Source organism: Gossypium hirsutum, chromosome A03 (assembly GCF_007990345.1).
Source record: "Gossypium hirsutum isolate 1008001.06 chromosome A03, Gossypium_hirsutum_v2.1, whole genome shotgun sequence".
Classification (NCBI taxonomy): Eukaryota; Viridiplantae; Streptophyta; class Magnoliopsida; order Malvales; family Malvaceae; genus Gossypium; species Gossypium hirsutum.
In genome coordinates this window covers 92,821,835-92,842,403 of record NC_053426.1, presented here as the reverse complement: position 1 = coordinate 92,842,403, position 20,569 = coordinate 92,821,835, and the positions used below count along the sequence as shown (strand labels likewise).

Sequence of the window (20,569 nt, the reverse complement as noted above, 5' to 3'; positions counted from 1 at the left end):
AATTAACCATTACTTCACTTCCTATAAATCTAAAAATAACATAAATTTCTAAACATCAATATAAAATGCCTACAAAAAATCAATTCCATCGTTACCTAAACAAAATACAATTGACTGTAAGCCAACTTCCTATGAAACCAAAACCAATGACTGAGTGAAATTAACATAACTTGCTTAATACCCAGATGAACAAATACAAAATTGAAGATTAATAAATAACCGTAGCACCAAATGAACTAACATTTGCAGAGATCAAATGAAAAATATTCATTAAGAAAAGGGTTATAGGGGGAAAAATACCAAACCAGGAATGGGAGATAAGAAGCTGAAAATATGCATAAGGCAGCCATCATCAAGGTTATTTATAAGAGTTGAAGAAGGAGAAGAAGACGTAATCTTTCTGGACTTTCTCTTCTCTAGCTCTTCCACCTTCATGGTCGGCCTTTGCCTTACGAAAATAATTTTTTTTCTAAGATATTAACTATGGTATGCAATGAACAATAAATCGACACGACAGTCAGACACAAGTTAGTACTTCGGTTGGTTCTTTGAGTTGAGTTGAACTGCTTAATTAAACCCAATCGGGATTTATAGGTCGAAATTTGGACAAAGATTTCAGGGTCTTAAACCTAACTTTTTTTAAAACTGCTTAGCCTAGCTAACATCAAATTCATAAGTTTGATACTCATTACCAGGCGACATTAGTCAATCAAGAACCAAAAAAAAAAAACAACAACCTATGCCTTTAGTTTCATAAGCCAAGGAAACAAAGAAATATATCAGAGACCCATAACAAATTTTGACAATCAAAGAGGACTATGAGAAGAGCTATGAAGTTTTATACAAGAAGAGTTATAAAGTTATGAGGAAGGAGAAATAGAAAACAGGAGCTTATCATAAAAAAAGAAAATGTACCGGAGATGAAGATGAAGGGCCAACGTGCTGTTGATTTGGGGAAAAATGTTGGAAGAATTCTGGAGCAAGGGAGAAGAAAGCAGACTATTTTGGGGATAAATTTTAAGCGTGTGGTGTTGAATAGCAATTCAGAGCCTCACCCCAGAATACCTATTACAGCATCTGAGGAATATGAGTGTAATAGCAAAGCTGTGGAATCAAGTAAATAGTGAACCAAACGGTGTAATAGCAAAAAATTACTGTAGCGCACGAAATTGCGCAGGAATGGAATAGCGATTCCATCCAACCAAACATGTTGTAATAGTTTGAAGAATTAATCAATAAGGATAAAACTCAAAATTAACTTTGGTTTAAAGTAAAACTTTATTTATTAATTTTAATTTGGAGTAATTTTATATATAAAATTATCAATATAGTGCCAATTTAAGTTTGCATATTACATACACAAATAATTATGTTGATCCAATATAAAAATAAATTGATGTAGTTATTTATTTAAATGTATACAATTGAATTAAACTTAAATGTTCATGTATACATTTGAACCATAATCAAAGTTTCATGTGTATAATTGCACCAAATCAAAGTTTAAGTATCAAATTGTACATTCGATCAAAATTCATGTATAATTTTAAAATTTATCCCTAATTATTATGTTTTGAAATTTAAGAACCAATTTAAAAATTGGTCTATAGTTTAAGGATGTTCAGTAAATCAACTCAATTTTAAACTGTTCAAATTTTATATGGGCCTTGAAAAAGCCTAAACCAGGCCCTTGTAACTCGGTAGCCCAACTCAGTTACACCCTACAAGTAGGGCAGCAAAAATGGCGGAAACCAAGCCACATAATTTAGTCCTTTAAAGCTGGAAGCCGCACTTCTATTATTTTACAACCTACAAACCGAAGTGTAAGTAACCCAGATTCTGAGAACGGCAAAAATGAGAGGGAAATCAATTCTCCGCCCATTTCTTACCCGTCGAGCTTTCAGTGGCCGCTCTGTTTCTTCTTCTTCTTCTCGGATTCTTTTAAATCAGAGTTACTTAATGTCAACCCCCCAGACAAATTCTTCAATCCCTAAAACCCCATTTCCAGTTTGGACCCCTGAAAACCTTAATCTCTCCCGATACTTCTCGGACTCTTCTCCTGATTTTTTCAAACCATCCTTCATGGAAACCGAACCGGTGCCGGGTAAATTCTATTCTTCATTTTCTATTTGTTAAAGTGTTTTTCTTTGAACATCGAAAAAGAAGAGGTTTTTTTTTTTAAATACACATAAATTTGGTTCTTTAATTTCAGTTCCAGAGAATGTTGTCCCCGTTAAGTCAGAAGAAGATTTTGATGCTGCACTTAGCAAAACTAAAGACGAATCTGTGCCGGCTGTTTTCTATTTCACTGCTACATGGTGTGCTCCATGTAAGTTTTTCTAACTTCTTCTTTCGAGTTTCTGATATCAAAGGCACTGGCTGTGTTTCACTATATTTGTTCTGTTCCATCTATATGTAGGCCGATTCATCGGTCCTGTCATGGACGAGTTAGCTCGGAGAACTCCTGAAGTAACAGTTTATAAGATGGATATCGATGAGGTCTAAATGATTTTTTTATTGAATTTATTACCTTCATAATTTACTGGTTGTGGTATATATTTTTAACAAAGGAACTTTAAACCAGAATGGTAATGTATTGTCGGGTCTAGATTTAGGTATTTCTTCCATAAGTTTTGAATTGCAAATATCTCCATTGAAGGGTCCAGTATGTATTATTTATGAATCATTCATTTTGAATTGCCTTCTTGGTGGTAAAGTGAATCTATTTATGATGATTTGTACAAGGATTTGTTATGGAAAGGCAATAAACTTAGTATGATTCTATTTCGTGTTTGAGATTGAAATGTTTGATAATACAAGGGCATATGATGTAGAGTTTGTTGTTAAACTTTCTTTGAAATAAGTTATTACTATCTTTTCAAGTCATTTTATTTGCTCATGTAAGTTCTGCAAAACTGTACCTGAGAAAATTTTTGAAATGTTTATTATTGCATTCATTCTTATTGATTTAATATTTTCTTGCTATGTCGAGCCATTTCTTATTTTTGTTTCATGAAGTACATGTTTCGGACACCTATGCCTGCCTCAGACTAATTCATGGGTACTAGGATATGATGCTTTAAGAACCATCCAAAATCCAAATACATGGAAAAACTTAGAAAGAAATGAACATACCTGTGCCATACATATATGTGTCCGAAACTCATCTGAGTCTGAGTAACAGTTTTATTGGGCTTTATTAATTTTAAATAGAAGCTAAACTCTTACCTCTTTTAGCTTTTGCATTTCAGAAACACTTTCTGACAATATGTTTTATATACGGGAATTAATGTTGTCAACATGTTGCAGGAAGGCCTTGCAAGAAAACTGAAAGAGCTAAATATTACAGCTGTGGTAAATGACATTTCTTTTAACTATTGGTTATTCAATACTTGAACTGCAAACCAGGCATTTGCTACCATTTATATATGGTGGCAAACATTTTTTGCTGTTACTTTCTTCTCTTGAATGATGAGAAACCAGTTAAGCATGATTTTTATATCTAGTTTTAGATTGAAATCTTAGTTTTGGGTTTTTAGTAATTTAAATTGGTTATGCTTGATATGATACTTATATAACATGTCTATGTGCAGTATAATTTTTGGTATAACAGTGGTCAATGTCAATTATAAGTTTCATTTTGATAACTTTTTGAAGTATTTTGGAATCTCAATTACCAAACTAGATTTTAAGTGCTTGTTATGTCTGCCATTGCAATTTTATTGTTAAAATAAGATAATTTTAGCTTGGCATATTAAGTTTCCAAGAGTCTTTTCCATTCTTTGTATGAACAGATTCTTTGTTCGATCACTAAATCTTCATCTTTGGATACAGCCAACTGTTCAATACTTTAAAGAAGGCAAACAGGAGGTAGAAGTTGTTGGTGGTGATGCTACACGCATAATTCAAACAATGAAGAAACTTTACAACATGTAATAATTCTTCCTCTCTACTTGCTTCTTTTGCTGCTTTCTTGAACACGAACTTATGCAGTTGATTTATATTAGATAATTAAAATGTTAGGTATAATGTTTACTAAATTATCCAGTTTCCATATTTTTTTTAAACTTAATATGTTTTTGTTCTGCCTTTTTTATTTGGTTAGTAGCTAAATAATGCTGCTCCAGCTCTTCATTTTTTCTTGAAGCATCTGTGTCTGACATCCATGTCTTGATGCATGTCCGGACATTGGTTTGGGGAGTGTAGTGATATGATCTTCCCTAAGCACTCCAAATATATGGAACTTTTTAAAAAAATTGAAATCACCTATGTCACTTACATCAGAATCCGAGTAACATAGATTAATATAACTGGAAGCCTTTTGAGAGTGTATTATTTTTTTATTCTAAGTGCATGCTGTTGTACATTTTATGCCAGTGCAAAAGATATTTGCATGTTTAGAAGATAAGGTCACAATTACGCTTTTTTGACCTTATCTCTGCCTTTATTAGTTCAGTTAAAGTATTTTCTCTGAACCTGTTCTTGTGTAGATTCTGAAGTAGAAATATTTTTAAATTTAGCCACTTGGTATGCATGGATCAACTTTATACAATAGTATATTATCTTTATCAAAACTTGTTTTATGCAGTTGATTTTGTTTTGGAGATGATGTTGACTGTGGGTTGAATGCCAAGAGGAAGCATAAATGCTGTCTGTTTTATGATATGGTTAGTTTCTGACCTCCATTGTTTTGTTTTCCAGGAGGGATCCGAAGACAGATGATTCAAAGCAAGATGCTACTTCAGGGGAAGAGGTAAACGAAAAAAACTGATGCTTGATGATGATTACGGAGCCTTCCTCAAGCTATCAAAGAAGGGAAATAAAGGGTCTTAGGATTTCCTTATGTGAAGCTGACTGTAAGACTTGGTTTCGGAGAGTGGTCTTCTCTCATCATTCTCACTATAGGTGAGCTTTACATATCGAGCACAGAGCTTGGTTGATTAAAATTATAACTTTAGGAGGAAAGTTAGGATCTTTTTATGGAATGTGCAGTTTGATTTGGCAATTTCTAAAATTCTAAAACGTAGACAATTTTTAAGGTAATGTGCAGGTTGATTTGGCATAGGAGTTGCCTTTCAAATTTGGGATTTCAATTTTTTTTTTGAGAGGGGGGGTGTGTAGATGCGACTATTGTCTTGGCAAAGTTATTTGAGTTCGATTAAAAAACTTGAATTCAATTCAGTCATTACTTCAACTCTTTTGAGTATCTTAATACACTATTGAGCTCTCGTGATATAAATCAAACAAGGAGTTCAAACTTGAGCATGAAAATGAGCTTAATTGAGCTAAAATTGGAGCTGAGCTTGAGTTTCTATTATAGTATTTGGCCAAGTGTAACTGAGTTTGGAGTCTTAAAAATCAAGTTGAGATTGAGCTTTTCATTGTTCAAATGTGGATCGATTCAATTACAGCCTTATTTCAAACCCTTAATGAAATTGATTACCCCATCTCTTTACACTTGAGAACATTATGTAAGAGGTTGTAAGGAGAAAAACCATAAACGCAACACGTAAAATTGGTGAGACATGGTGAAGTTACAAGCTTATAGAGACAAAATAATAATAATAAAAAAATCCCAGGTTTTTGGAGGGTCTAGATTCATTAATCTAAACCACTTTTGCTGTCGAATTTACACAAGATGATTTCGAATGCATGAGCGGAAACTTCCTATAACTCTAGAACATATATCATCACACAGGCATTTACAGTAGAGTTCCTACGGCACCAGTTTGACCCTGCATTTACCCTCGGTCATCTTTTCTTCCACCTGCAAAAACCCAGCAAAAAGAGTTGTTCTTTTATTTTGTTAGAATCACCATAATTTCATGATGGTAAAAAGGGTAATCAATTTATGATACAAGAAAATAACACAAACAATAAATGAATATACTTAAAATCTATTTGTAAAATGAATTATTAAGGTTTCAAATTTTATATAAATATAAAATATTTTAAGCACAAGTATGATACTATATGAACATGACAGATATATGAATTTTAGCTATATTATTGATTAATTACAGCAGGATAAAGTAGCATACAAGGTTAAACAGTTGCAAAGCTAAATTACCAGGTATGATGACTTGTGCCTTCTAAATTAACTTGGATGTTCATGTCATAATTGTGATTATTGGGTCTGCTATATATTTCTAATTTTGGTGATCAGGTTCAGGTGTAGGATCTTTTATATTTATCAAGCACACACCAAAAGAAACACTCCTTATTACATTTTATGGCACGCGCAATGAACATATATATTTTATATATACACACACACACTAGTGAAAAACAGGGAAATAAGGAATCTTACTGTTTAGAAGAGGCACTACTTACTGGACTCCTTAATACATCATAATGTCCATAACCATGATAGATGACTCTGATGGGGTTTTCCTTACCATACTCTTGACCATACTCTGACATAATTTTGAGACTTGCAGATTTCTTCTCCTTCATGTAAACGGTTATGGCGGTCCTGTTGATGAATTTTGATATGTGACATATAAATATAATTAAAACCACACCTTGAGAAACAAGAAAGCTAAATGAAAATTAGAAAACTCACTTGAGCACATGTGAGCACATGAGCAGCTCAGGCTCTCCTCCCCAAATATGAGGCTTCCGCATTTGCACTACATAGTTATCGAAATCACCCTCCACGAACCTATCAAATGCTTGTAATGTTTAGTGTTACAGAATTCAAAGGTCTTTGACCACCTTTATCTCTCAAGATATAGTACTAAGGGTGTTCCTGATTAAGCGATTAAGGAGGGAAAGAGAAGAGTGAGAAAGTGGAAATAAAATGATTTTTAATGTGCTTGCTGAAAGGAAAAGTGAGAAAAAAAACAATAAGAAATATGGGCAATTTTCATCTTAATACATAAATCATTTCAAATTAGAATGGATCCATGATACCATGAATAGACTAAACAAAGACTTACCATTCTGTGTCTGCCCGCCTCTTGATGAATTCATCTGCAACCTGTCAAAACATGTGATGTTTTATTGCTAAGGGAAAAAGGAAAATCAAAGTAACGCCAGCACAAAATGATGGGGTTTTTTTGGTTCTTCTTCTTTTTATTTTTTATTTAAAAAAAAAACGAAGAATTGACCTCAACACAATTTTTGAGTTCATCCATGAATTAAAATAAAATAAAAGAAGTCATTTCAGCTGACACAAAAACCAAATGATCTTGATTTAAACAAGTCAATGTTAATCTAGTTTTTCGCTTTCTTCTAAAAAATATACGCGTTTGAGATGTAATGAGATATACTTACATGATCATCAAAAACATATATGACAAAACAAAACTGGAGTGTACTCAATATAAAACATATATTCATATGGTATTGTAATTAGCTTAATATAAAATAACTAAAGCTACATCTTAGAATCTAGAAATCTAAAATTCACATTTATATAATTAACTAGATTAATTGTGAAACGCTAGGTTTATTATTGTTATTATTTTTATAAATTCAAGTTATAAAATGGGGAGAAAAAATTAAATCAATAAGATTTGAACTGATGTGTTAAAAGGAATTTAACCCTATTTACTTATCGAAATCAATTATTAGTAACATAGGTTTGAAACTCTATAAAAATCAATTACATGTAAATTATATCACCAACATGGATATAGATTATGATAAAGAATATGCATTTGTGTTAAATGGATATTCATATTCCACATTCACTCAAATCTACTAATACAGAAAACAACAAAACCTGTTATTTAAGAATCTAGGAAATTTTCCCAGAAATGGAATGAGGTGCTAGATTAATGGTGAAAATTATATATGAAAGAGGTGAACAAGAGAAAAAGTAATGTACTTTAGATCTAAGCTCATCTGCAAGAACTTTTTGAGATCTCTCAGTTGGAGATTGCTTCCCCGACCTCAACCAAGCGCCAAGAATTACCGAGCGGAACAAACATCTCCCATCACCTGGAATTCCTGCGTTTAACCATCTTATAAACTTAAATTTGATGCCAAATAAGCATATATTCCAGCCCATCATCAAATGTTTTGGAGCTCTAACAATATCAACAAGTTCATCAAGTTGAAAGGGGAAAAAACCCAGGAAAAAGACGGAAAAGGCGATATTATTACAATCGCGATAAAAAATGTAAACCCATCACCGACAATTCACACCATTTTAGGAAAATGATATGATCCAACTTAAAAACAAATTTACCAAGCAAATTATCCAAACAGACTAATAAAATCGCAGTTTTTTGAAAGCAAAAAGTTGAATAAAAAATAAATACTAAATCGAAAACTGAGGTTGAATGCTACCAATCCAAATCTCCTGTTTAGGCATTCTTTTCTCTCTGTCTTTTTTTTTTCTTTTTCTTTTTCTTCTAATCAAAATTAACAACAAATGTCTAAAACATAAGCCATTGATGAACACTTAGGTATTTTTCATCCAAAAAAAGGAAAAAAAAGTTTACCAATGAATAAAATTTGAGACGGAGCTTGAAAAGTTGAAAGCCAAAACATCAAATTTAACCGAATATTTTCAAGTTCGTGGTTCAATTTCCAATGTTAGTGAAACCAATTCCAATTCCAAACTTTTTTTTTAAAATAATTATATTATTCAAATTCGAACCGATCATTTAATTTTTATATACCTGAAAAAAACCATATTTATATTAATTTTCTCGAAGGAGTAAAATAAGCTGATGATTAATTATACGAGCAAAGGAAATTTGAAATGTGGCCTTTTAGCATTTTGCCACGTTGTAACAACTATCAATGGTGGGGACTACTTAGTGATTATAACCGTTGACTATTGCTCCCGCTAAATTTTATAACCGCCGTTCGTTACCGCGACTAGCGTAATACTAAAAAAAATAAAACCCAAACACAGACATCAATTTTTTTTTCATGTTTTAGATTTTCTATCAAGAGATATCACCAGATTTTAAATTTTTTAATATATAAATTAGAGATTGGTTAATTAGGGTTTAGGGGAGGAATTCTTTTTTATCTTAAAACTTTTTTAATACATATATATATAAAAAAACCCAGAGATTTGTTTTTATATATATAAATAATTTTTTAATTAATTACTAAATTTTCCAGGGGAGGAAACTCTTCAAAGGTATTATTCTTCACTCAAATCCAATTTATTTAATTTCAGCATGTTTGTTAAATTCATAATTGATTTTTAAAAACAAATATGTATTCATTATAGATTATATTTAAAACATATGTACTTTGAGTACTATATATATATCTATTCAATTATATATGAAGTAGTCTAACCAAGTCTGCAGGCTCCAAATTTTGACCAGGGTTCAACAACAAGCAGTAGAATGAATTGCAGACGACGTCCATTTTACACCTGGGGAGTGTCCGCCATTAATATCTCTCACAAAGCTTACGTAAAAGCTCAAGCCTTGAGCGAACCCTTGGGATTAATGGCGAAATGGCTTCTAACAATAAGCTTAAATATGGTTTCCTGTACTCTCCTTTGTTTGAAACAATTCTGGTTAGCCGTATTCTTCTTTGTGGATGATTGTATCTTAGCACTCGAAAATGTGGTTGAAAGGGTTTTCCCACCATCCAAACATGTTTTCGACAAGGTCGATGAGATTGTCCAAACCATCGAAACCCTCCCTGGAAAATTTGATGACATTTTAGACGAATTCCCAGTGATCATCAAGCAAGTTCCATTTCTGGAATGGGGATTAAGCCTTGTAATCTCATGGTTGAAGCTATTAACTTCCATATTAACTCGTTGGGGTTCACGAAACACCAAGGAAAAAGAGATTGCAGTCGACACAGCTTACGAGGAGGTCATCAATGGCAATGTGCCAGTAGCTGAAACTGAGCATAACGAAGCAAAGCTCCCCACAGAATCCCCTAACATTAGGCATGACGATAACAAAAAGCTTGTCGTTGACACAACTTACAATCAGGTCAACGGTGATGTATCAGTAGCGCGAACTGACCGGAACAAAGCAAAACCCTCCACAGAATCGATTAATGTTAGGCACGATGATAACAAAAAGCTTGTCATCGGAAAAGTTTATAACAAGGTCAATGGCGGCGTATCAATAGCGGAAACTAAGCCGAACGAAGTAAAGCCCTCCATAAAATCCCTTGATGTTGGACATTACGATAAAAATAAGCTTGTCGTTGACACAACATACAATGAGGTCATCAATGGCGACGTATTAGTAGCTGAACCTGAGGATATCGAAGCAAAGCTCCCCAAAGAATCCTTTAATGTTGGGCATGATGATGGAAAGTTTGTCATTTACTCGACTTATAATGAAGTCATTAATGACGGTGTATCAGTAGTGGAAACTAAGCAAAACGAAGCAAAGCTCTCCAGAGAATACTTTAATGTTGGGCATGATGATGATGGAAAGTTTGACATTGACATAGCTTATAATGAAGTCGTCAATGGCTGCATATCAGTAGCGGAAACTGAGCAAAATGAAGCAAAGCTCCCCAGAGAATCCTTCAATGTTGGGCAGGATGATGATGGAAAGTTTGACATTAACGCAGCTTATAATGAAGTCATGAATGACGGCGTATCAATAGTGGAAATGGAGCAAAACGTAGCGAAGCTCCCCAGAGAATCCTTCAATGTTGGGCAGGATGATGATGGAAAGTTTGACATTAACGCAGCTTATAATGAAGTCATGAATGACGGCGTATCAATAGTGGAAATGGAGCAAAACGTAGCGAAGCTCCCCAGAGAATCCTTTAATGTTGGGCATGACGATAACAAAAAGTTTGTCACTGACACGACTTACAATGAGATCATCAATGGCGACGTATTAGTAACTGAAGCTGAGCATAATGAAGTAAAGCTCCCCACAGAATCCCTTAATGTTCGGCATGATGATAATCAAAAACTTGTCTTTGACACAACTTACAATGATGTCACCAATGGCAGCCTATCAGTAGCGGAAATTGAGAAAAAAGAAGCAAAGCTCGCCAGTAAATCTCTTAATGTTGGGTATGATGATAAGGGGAACTTCGTCATTGACACGACTTGTAATGAAGTCATCAATGATGGCATATCAGTAGCGGAAACTGAGCAAAACAAAGTGAAGCTCCCCAGAGAATCCTTTAATATTGAGCATGATGGTAACAGAAAGCTTGTCGTTGACACACCTTACAATGAGGTCATCAATGGCGACATATTAATAGTTGAAACTGAGCATAACGAAGTAAAGCTCCCCGTAGAATTCTTTAATATTGGGCATGATGACAATGAAAAGCTTGTCAATGACACAGCTTATAATGAGGTCACTAATGGCCGCATATCAATAGCGGAAACTGAGCAAAACGAAGTAAAGCTTCCTACAAACTGCCTTAACATTGGGCATGGCGATAAGAAAAAGCTTGTCGTTAACAAAGCTAATTACAAGGAGGCCATCAATGACAGAAAATCACTAGTGGAAACTAAACAAAACAAAGCAAAGCTCCCCATAGAACCTCTTGGTGTTGGGCTCGACGACAATGAAAAGCTTCAAAAACCAGAAACTAAAGCAGAAAACAAGGTTGGTCAGACAAGTAACCGGAGTAGTAATGTCAAAGCAACGTATAAAGACGTATTAAATTCGAAAGTGACGTATAAACAGGCATTAGAGAGGGGAGCTAGAGAAAATATAGAAAATAAAAAGATGAAAACGATGAAAAAAGTGGGAATCAGACGATAAAGAAGTTGTGAAGCTGAATCGAGTGAAAGAAAATGGCAATGCAACTAAAGAATGAATATTTGATTTCTGAATAGGTTTTTTTTTTATGAACTGTCCAGTAAAAAATTCGCCATTGAACCTCACTCCAATTTCTGTTTCATATGCATGAGTGCCTGCAATCGGGGGAAATAACAAAGACTTCCAGTTTGTTGTCATCATGAATTATTATACTGCTAATGTTAGGTTATCCTTTATTGTACATTTTAGCATAATTGTCGGGGGATAGCCAGGTGCAGCTGCTTTTGTATATTATATAAAGCTTTGGTACCTTTTTTTTTTCACGAATTTCCAGTGTTTGAAAATTTATATATATCCCAGATATATTTGTACATCATAGTAAGGATACGATGTGTTTAAATTATAATTTTTTTTTTTGAAAATATACTTTTGTTGTTGGATGCATATCTATATTTGATATATGTTTGAGATAAATTTTTTTTGGTAATCCTGTCGTATAAAATGTAAGGAATTTGAAGTTAAATAAAATCTTCAACTTAAATCTTGTGAACCTAAAAATAATATTAAAAAGGTTTTGCTTTTAACACTTGGTGTGATGTGTAAGAAACCCTTTTTTTTTAAACAAGGATCGACTTCATATTTTGAAAAGAAAATGAAAATTGGGAGTCGCCACCAATCTTTTTTTTTGTTTAGGTGCGATCGGATCACCTAGAAATTTGGTCATTTTTTAATAAAACATTTCGATTTACTAGAACAATGATTTTGGTCTACGAAATTTGAGAAAACGGGTTCGGGAGTCGGTTGCGTACGAGGAAGAATTAGCACCCTCGTAACGCCCAAAATTGGTACCTAATTGATTAATTAATGTCTTCATGTCGAAATTTAAAAACTCGAAAAGGATTTAGAATACGATCCCTTTTTATGCTGATCTATACGAAGAATTTGCTTGAGTAAATCGAAATGGATTCTAAAGACCTTCTTGTCCCGAAGTAATAAAATGCCACATCCAGTACGTTAAGACACAACATTTCAGACCCTTGAGAATAAGTTGGTCTTTTGATTTTCAAAACTCACGTGTTTTAATTTTAAAAGGTTATTCGGTCATTTGGATCAAACGAGAAAAATCGAAACCCAGTACGTTAGGGCACGATCTCTTGAATTTCCAAATACAGAACATTGCCTTAGTTTGAAAATTTCTTTGTTTCTTACAAACTTTATCAAACGACATGGGCTATTTTGAAGCATAATACAAAGAAAATCAATTATATTTAAACATAGTTCATGGGAAATAATAATGCAATAATATAAAACAACTATACAAGTCAAGAATATGTGATAAATAAATGATATGATAATACTAATGTACTATAATAGCCATAGTAATATTAACAAACAAATTACAATAATAATAGATATGAATATGAATAAGTAAAGATGGAATAAATAAATAATAGTGAGGACAATAATAATAAAGTAATGAATAAATAAATATAAGGGAAAAGATTTAAAAATATTGGAAGTAAAGAACCAAATTAAAATAAATAATATTTAAAGCACGATTTGTAATAAAACATATATGAAAATAATAATAATATGACAACAACAATAATAACCGTAATAGTAATAATAAAAGTATAATAGTAATGATAATAAGAAATATAGCAATAATAAAATGATGATATTAATACATGAATATAAATAAAGGTATAATACCTAAATATAAGAATAACAAAATATAAATAGATAAATAAAAACCAGATAAATAATAAGAAAATAAATATAGATGAAAATATATTAATAGTAATAATACAATAGTAGTAATAATAATAACAAAATGGTAATAATAGTATGTTAAATAATAATAGTAAAATAATAGTAATAATAATTACAAAAATGATAATGATAATGAAATAAAATGATAATAATACTAATATTAATAGCAATAAAAATAAAAAACAGTAATAATAGTAATAATAATATCGATAATAGATAATAATAATAAAGAGGAATAATAATAGTAGTAATAAAAATAATAATAATCAATTAATTTTAATCATAAAATAGTAAAAATAACTAAAAAAGGGGGCTAAATTAAGCATAAAGCGAAGGTTCGAGGTAAATCTAGAAATAAATAAAAGAGAAAAGGACTGATTTGAAAGCGTGAATAACATGGGGAGTCCAAAAGAGAAATATTCCCTCCCTTTTGAAGCGCGCAGCATAAGAGAGGACCAAAATGAAAACAAAAATAAATTACAAGGCACATTTAAAAAAACAAAAAAAACTTGATTTTAAAATGATAAAAAAAGCGAATGGGCTAAAAGTGCAATTAGCCCTTCCGTTAAAAACACGCGGATCCTAGGCTGGAGCAGGTCGGATCGGGTTGGACCAAAGGCAAAACGATGCCGTTTTGGTGCCTGAAAGGCCTGCCCAAAATAACGTCGTTTTGGAGGTCTATTTAAGGTAAAATTTCTTTTTAAAAAAAAATTTAAACTATTTCATAAAAAAACTCCCCCACCCCTTTCATTTTCTCTGGAGAATCCGGCTAAGGGTCCGCCCACCAGCCACCGCGCCGTCCGCCGGTTGTCGGCGACAGCGCAGCCGTCTACGGTGGCGGAAGGCTAGAAATCACCCTTTTTCCAGCAAAATAAAAAAGGCAAGTTTTTTTTGTTATTTTCTTGCTATATTTATGTATATATATGTATTATTTTAAAAATTTTAAAAATATATATATGTACGTATATGAGTAGATTCGAAAAGGAAAGAAGAAAGAATAAAGAAAAAATAAAACACCTTGGTTGATCTGTTTAATTCTCTACTTTTGCTTTTGTTTGTAAGTTTTTTTTATTTATTTCATCCCCTCAGAAAAAAGTTTCCAAATACAAGTGGTTTTGTGGCTTTATATAGCCATTTTACAACTTGTTGTTTTTTAATCTTTATATTACTTCTGTTGCAGGTGGATGAGGTCAACGGTGGAAGAGTTGGTGGTGGCAGGTGGAGCGACGGTATGGTGGCTGGCAGAGGCTAGGGGGGTTGACCTAGGGTTTTTTAGTTTTCTTTTTTTTTTCTAATTGTTGTGGGCTAAGGTTAAAAGAATTTTAGGCTGTTGGGTTTAAGTTTAGTTGGGTTTAGCTATTTGGGTCTAGGTTTGATTTGGGTGGTTTAGGTTTAGTTTAGTGGGCTTGGGGTTGTTAGTGGGTTTTATTATTTTTATTGTTTTAAGCCCGAGAAGAATTTGGGCTACACAGCTGCCCCTCTTTGCTCGTTTTCGTATAATGAGAACAGAGCAAAGACTTTTAAGAAAGACCAAATTTGTCCGATTTTGCCAAGTCTTAACTTCTCTGGTGCTTCTCTTCTTTAGGTAGCCTCGTTCAGCCCACTGCATCTTGTTGCTTTAATCTGCTCCACTGCAACTTTAGTGAGATAAGGTTTGTTTTGATCTACTCTACTACAACTTCAGAGAGATAAGATCTGTTTTAATCTGCTCTACTGCAACTTTAGAGAGATAAGATCTGTGATTTATAGCTTCAATCTGTTCCACTGCAACTTCAGGAAAATAAGATTTGCTATCTTTAGTCTGCTCCACTGCAACTTTAGTGAGATAAGGTTTGTTTTGATCTACTCCATTGCAACTTCAGAGAGATAAGATCTGTTTTAATCTGCAGTACTGCAACTTCAGAGAGATAAGATCTGTGATTTATAGCTTCAATCTGTTCCACTGCAACTTCAGGAAAATAAGATTCGCTATCTTTAGTCTGCTCCACTGCAACTTTAGTGAGATAAGGTTTGTTTTGATCTACTCCATTGCAACTTCAGAGAGATAAGATCTGTTTTAATCTGCAGTACTGCACTTCAGAGAGATAAGATCTGTGATTTATAGCTTCAATCTGTTCCACTGCAACTTCAGGGAAATAAGATTCGCTATCTTTAGTCTGCTCCACTGCAACTTCAAGGAGATAAGACTTTAACTTCAACCTGTTCCATTGCAACTTCAGGGAGATAAGGTTTGTTTTGATCTGCTCTACTGTAACTTCAGAGAGATAAGATCTGTGATTTATAGCTTCAATCTGTTCTACTGCAACTTCAGGGAAATAAGATTAGCTATCTTTAGTCTGTTCCACTGCAACTTTAGGGAGATAAGACTTTAACTTCAACCTGCTCCACTGCAACTTCAGGGAGATAAGGTTCGCTATGATCTACTCTGCTGCAGCTTCAGATAGATAAGATCTGTTTATTCATAGCTTCAATCTGTTCCACTACAACTTCAGGGAAATAAGATTTGCTATCTTCAGTCTACTCTACTACAACTTCAAGGAGATAAGACTAGTGACTTCAACCTGCTCCACTGCAACTTCAGGGAGATAAGGTTTGTGATTTATAGCTTTAATCTGTTTCGCTGCTCTACTGTAACTTCAGAGAGATAAGGTTAGTGGTCGTAATCTGCTCCACTACAACTTTAGGGAGATAAGATTCGTGGATTCACCGATCTTGTTGCATCGTCCTCTAAAGAACATGACCTGTAGAATTGATTTCATGGGCCTATGTTTATGCCAAATGATTAGGATGTCATGATCAGAATGAATCAAATGCTCCTAACTAGATGTGTCATGAATGATATATGAATGTAGAAATGAGAATTATCCTTTTTAAATGCTTACGGTGTCATCGCTCATAGTTCATCAAGGCTTTATCACTGATGTATATCCTGTCTTTTTGTTCAGATTAGATCTTGGACAGAAAACCCGAAGAGTAAACACAATTTAGGACTATTTTTTCCAACATTTCCAACCTTTGAATTTGGGTTAATTTTAACTATTTGGTCCCGTTTCAGGTCCTTGCACTATTTACAAGTGTTTCAGAGTAATATGCAGAACTCCTTTTTCAAATATCATTAGTCCATTAATCATCATTTCAATGAAAAATGCTTGAAAAAGATTATCGCAATGGACAAGATGAAACTTTATTGAGAGCGAAGCTCGAAATGAATAAGGTAATCAAGACAGTAAATTTTGCTAAGATACAAAATGGATAAAATGAAAATAGGTGCCCCAGGTATCGTAGTATGAGCTTCTCTGCACAGAACTTCTTGAAGACCCTTTGAACTTGATATGTGTTTAGAAGACAAAGAATACTTTGTTGATGCCCCAAGATGTCCATCCCTCCTTCTTGTTGATTTAGAGAAGACAAGACTACCACATGCCCTATCTTCGATCAAAATTTGAATTGCCCATTCTTGGGTTTTCAACTCAAAACCCTTTTGGTCTCAAAGCGCCCTTTGTGGGTTTTCGCCTTGGCTTCTCTATTTTTTTTGGGAAGGGTATCAAAGTGCCCTTTGCTGGTTTTTGCCTTGACCTCTCCCTCCTTAGGTGAAATAATTTTTGACGGAATCTGAATTCACAGGATTGGGCAAGTTTTTACCATCCATTTCGGCTAGAATCAATGCTCCTCCAGAAAAGGCTTTCTTCTCCACATAAGGTCCTTCCCAGTTTGGCATCCATTTCCCTCTAAAATATTTTTTTATGGGAAGGATTTTTTTCAAAACCAGGTCCCCCTCATGGAATTCTCTAGGGCGCACCTTTTTATCATAGGCTCGCATCATCCGTTTTTGGTACATCTGTCCATGACGGATAGCTCTTAGCCTCTTTTCTTCAATCAAGTTCAACTGATAGTATCGAGAATGGATCCACTCTGCTTCATCTAATTTTAACTCCAACAACACTCGAAGAGACGGGATCTCAACTTCAATAGGTAAAACTGCTTCCATTCCGTAGACCAAAGAGAAAAGTGTTGCCCCGATAAAAGTTCTGACTGATGTTCGGTAGGCATAGAGGGCGAATGGTAATTTCTCATGCCAGTCTTTATAAGTCTTAGTCATTTTTCCCACGATCTTCTTGATGTTCTTATTGGCCGCTTCCACCGCGCCATTCATTTTTGAGCGATATGGTGACGAATTATTGTGTTTGATTTTGAATTGGCTACAGACCTCCGCTATCATACTGTTGTTCAAGTTCAGCGCATTGTCTGATATGATCCTCTCAGGCATCCCATATCGACATATGATCTCTTTCTTTAAGAACTTGCTGACAGTCGATTTCGTGACGTTAGCATAAGAAGTAGCCTCTACCCATTTGATGAAGTAATAAATGACCACAAAGATGAATCGGTGCCCGTTAGATGCTTTCGGCGAGATTGGCCTAATGACAATCATGCCCTACATAAAAAAAAAGGCCATGGAGAAGTCATGACATGAAGAGGTGAAGGCGGTATATGAATTTTATCTCCATAAATTTGGCATTTATGGCACTTCTTGGCATAGTTGATGCAATCCCCCTCCATAGTGGACCAATAATATCCAAATCTCATTATTTGTCTAGCCATTGTGAAACCGTTAGCATGTGTTCCGCAGACACCCTCATGGACTTCTTCCAAGATTTGCTTAACCTCGACAGCATCCACACATCTTAAGAGCACCTGATCCTTCCTTCTTTTATATAGGATCTTTCTATCCAAGACACAGTCACTGGCTAGCCTTCTCAATGTCTTTTTATCATTCTTCGTCGCTTGGTCTGGGTATTCACGATTTCTCACATATCGCAATATATCTTGATACAAAGGGTGATCATAATTTTCCTCCTCTTTTTCGACGTTGTAACAATGAGCTAGAGTCTCATAGATACTCATCTGGATAGGCTTTATATCCTCTTACTTGTTTACTTTGATCATAGAAGCTAAAGTTTCTAAGGCGTCAGCCATCTGGTTTTCATCTCGTAGGAGGTAGCAGAATGTGATATCATCAAACTCCTCAATTAACTCCAGAACCAGCCTTCGGTAATTGATTAACTTAGGGTCTCTTGTCTCCCATTCACCTTTGAGCTGATAGATTACTAATGCAGAATCCCCATATACTTCTAGCACATTGATTTTGCAATCAATGGCAGCGCGAATACCCATGATGCATGCTTCGTACTCCGCCATGTTATTTGTGCAATCAAAATCCAATTTACTAGTAAAGGGATAATGATGTCTATTTAGGGACACCAGAACTGCCCCGATTCCGTTACCCACAGCATTTGAGGCTCTGTCAAAATTCAGTCTCCAAGGATGATCTTCTTGAGAGTCTTCTTCAGTGGTTGCAACATACATTAGATCTTCGTTTAGGAAATTAAAGCTTAAAGACTCATAATCTCCTAGATCCCTACTGGCCAAAAAATCTGCTATTACACTTCCTTTTATAGCTTTCTGGTTCATGTAGACTATGTCAAACCCAGAAAGCAAAACTTGCTAACGAGCCATTCTTTCGTTCAAAGCATTTGACTCCATCATGTACTTCAGAGGGTCTAGTTTTGAGATGATCCAAGTCGTGTGGTACATCATGTACTATCTCAGTCTTCGGGTTGTCCAAATCAAAGCACAACATAATTTCTCGATCGGCGAATATCTTGTCTCACATTCAGTAAATTTCTTGCTGAGATAGTATATTGTTTTTTCTTTTCTTCCTGACTTATCATGATAGATTTTTTGAACACTACCAAATGCAGTATCAGTGGCTTATCTGGGCAAAGTGGCATCAGCACTGGGGCATTGGACAGGTAATGTTTGACTTTATCAAAAGTTCTCTGGCACTTCTCATCTCATACACCTGGGTTGTGCTTCCTAAGGAGACGGAATATCGGGTCACATTTCTCTGTTAGTTGTGAAATGAATCAGGCGATGTAATTTAGTCTTCCTAGAAAACCTCGAATTTCTTTTTGAGTGCGTGACAGAGGTAATTCTTGTATGGCCTTGACTTTATCTAGGTCAATCTCAATCCCCTTTTCACTGACTACGAATCCTAACAGCTTTCCTAACCTGGCCCTGAAGGTACATTCTGCGAGGTTGAGCTTTAGTTGAAACTTTCTTAATCTTAAGAACAGTTTCCCCAATACTTGTACGTACTCCTTTTCTGTTCTGGATTTCGCAATCATATCGTCGACGTAAACTTCGATCTCCTTGTGCATCATATCATGGAACAGAGTTACCATGATTCTTTGATATGTTGCTCTTGTGTTTTTCAGTCCGAATGACATCACTTTATAACAAAACGTCCCCCACATGGTCATGAATGTAGTCTTTTCCATATCTTCAGGATGCATCTTTATGTGGTGGTATCCCGAGAAGCATTCCATGAAAGAGAAAAGTGAGTAACCTGCCGTGTTGTCCACTAATGTATCAATATAAGGCAACGGGAAATTATCTTTTGGGCTAGCTTTGTTCAAATCCCAATAGGCTACACACATTCGTACTTTTTTGTCTTTCTTAGGAACGAGAACTATATTGGCTACCCATTCTGAGTACTTAACCACTTGTAAGAAGCCGACATCGAATTACTTCTTGACTTCTTCTTTTATCTTTAACAGAACACCAGGTCTCATCCTTCGGAGTTTCTGTTGAATTGGCTTGCACTCTTCCTTTATGGGGAGTCGGTGTACCACGATATCAATATTCAACCCAGGCATGTCTTGATATGACCATGTGAAGACATCCTTGAATTCTTCTAGTAACTTAATGAGGTCTCGCTTTGTTTCTGCAGCGATACAAGCTCCAACCTTCACCTCTTTTCCCTCTCCTAAGCTCAAAATTTCCACTGACTCCTTGTGAGGTAGGATTTGTTTCTCATTTTTTTCGACCATCCTTAACAAATTGGGAGATAGGTTACAGTTTCGGTCATCTTCAAAATATTGAGAATCCTCTGTACAGATATCTTGCTCAAAAGGAGACTCTGAGTCAGTAGCAACGTTACTCATATCATTGATATCTGGAGACCTGTTATAGGGAAGAAGAAAAGTCCAAAAAATAAAAGAATCTAAGAATATTTATTGGTGGTATGATTATGAATGAAATGGAAAGAATAA

General features: G+C 34.5%; 2 protein-coding genes across 10 annotated transcripts; one reads left to right on the top strand and one right to left on the bottom strand.

Annotated features, from left to right (window-relative positions):
* The first annotated feature begins 1,752 nt into the window (after window positions 1-1,752).
* On the top strand, window positions 1,753-5,194 carry LOC121219871 (thioredoxin O1, mitochondrial). The gene is made up of 6 exons (XM_041098452.1): window positions 1,753-2,104; window positions 2,213-2,329; window positions 2,420-2,499; window positions 3,310-3,354; window positions 3,835-3,932; window positions 4,702-5,194. The coding sequence occupies exons 1-6, from the start codon at window positions 1,855-1,857 to the stop codon at window positions 4,769-4,771; spliced, it is 660 nt and encodes a 219-aa protein (XP_040954386.1). The 5' UTR covers window positions 1,753-1,854; the 3' UTR covers window positions 4,772-5,194.
* Window positions 5,195-5,490: 296 nt separating this feature from the next.
* On the bottom strand, window positions 5,491-8,665 carry LOC121219873 (OVARIAN TUMOR DOMAIN-containing deubiquitinating enzyme 4). 9 transcript variants are annotated; one of them, XM_041098466.1, is made up of 6 exons: window positions 8,454-8,665; window positions 7,835-7,956; window positions 6,942-6,982; window positions 6,566-6,664; window positions 6,311-6,475; window positions 5,491-5,767 (listed from the first exon to the last, which is right to left on the bottom strand). In XM_041098466.1, the coding sequence occupies exons 1-6, from the start codon at window positions 8,500-8,502 to the stop codon at window positions 5,752-5,754; spliced, it is 492 nt and encodes a 163-aa protein (XP_040954400.1). In that variant the 5' UTR covers window positions 8,503-8,665; the 3' UTR covers window positions 5,491-5,751. The 9 variants fall into 9 exon arrangements, with proteins under 9 accessions (XP_040954400.1, XP_040954406.1, XP_040954392.1 ...); XM_041098472.1 differs by having other exon boundaries at window positions 7,835-7,947; XM_041098458.1 differs by having other exon boundaries at window positions 6,334-6,475; window positions 8,454-8,642.
* Between the last annotated feature and the right edge of the window lie 11,904 nt (window positions 8,666-20,569).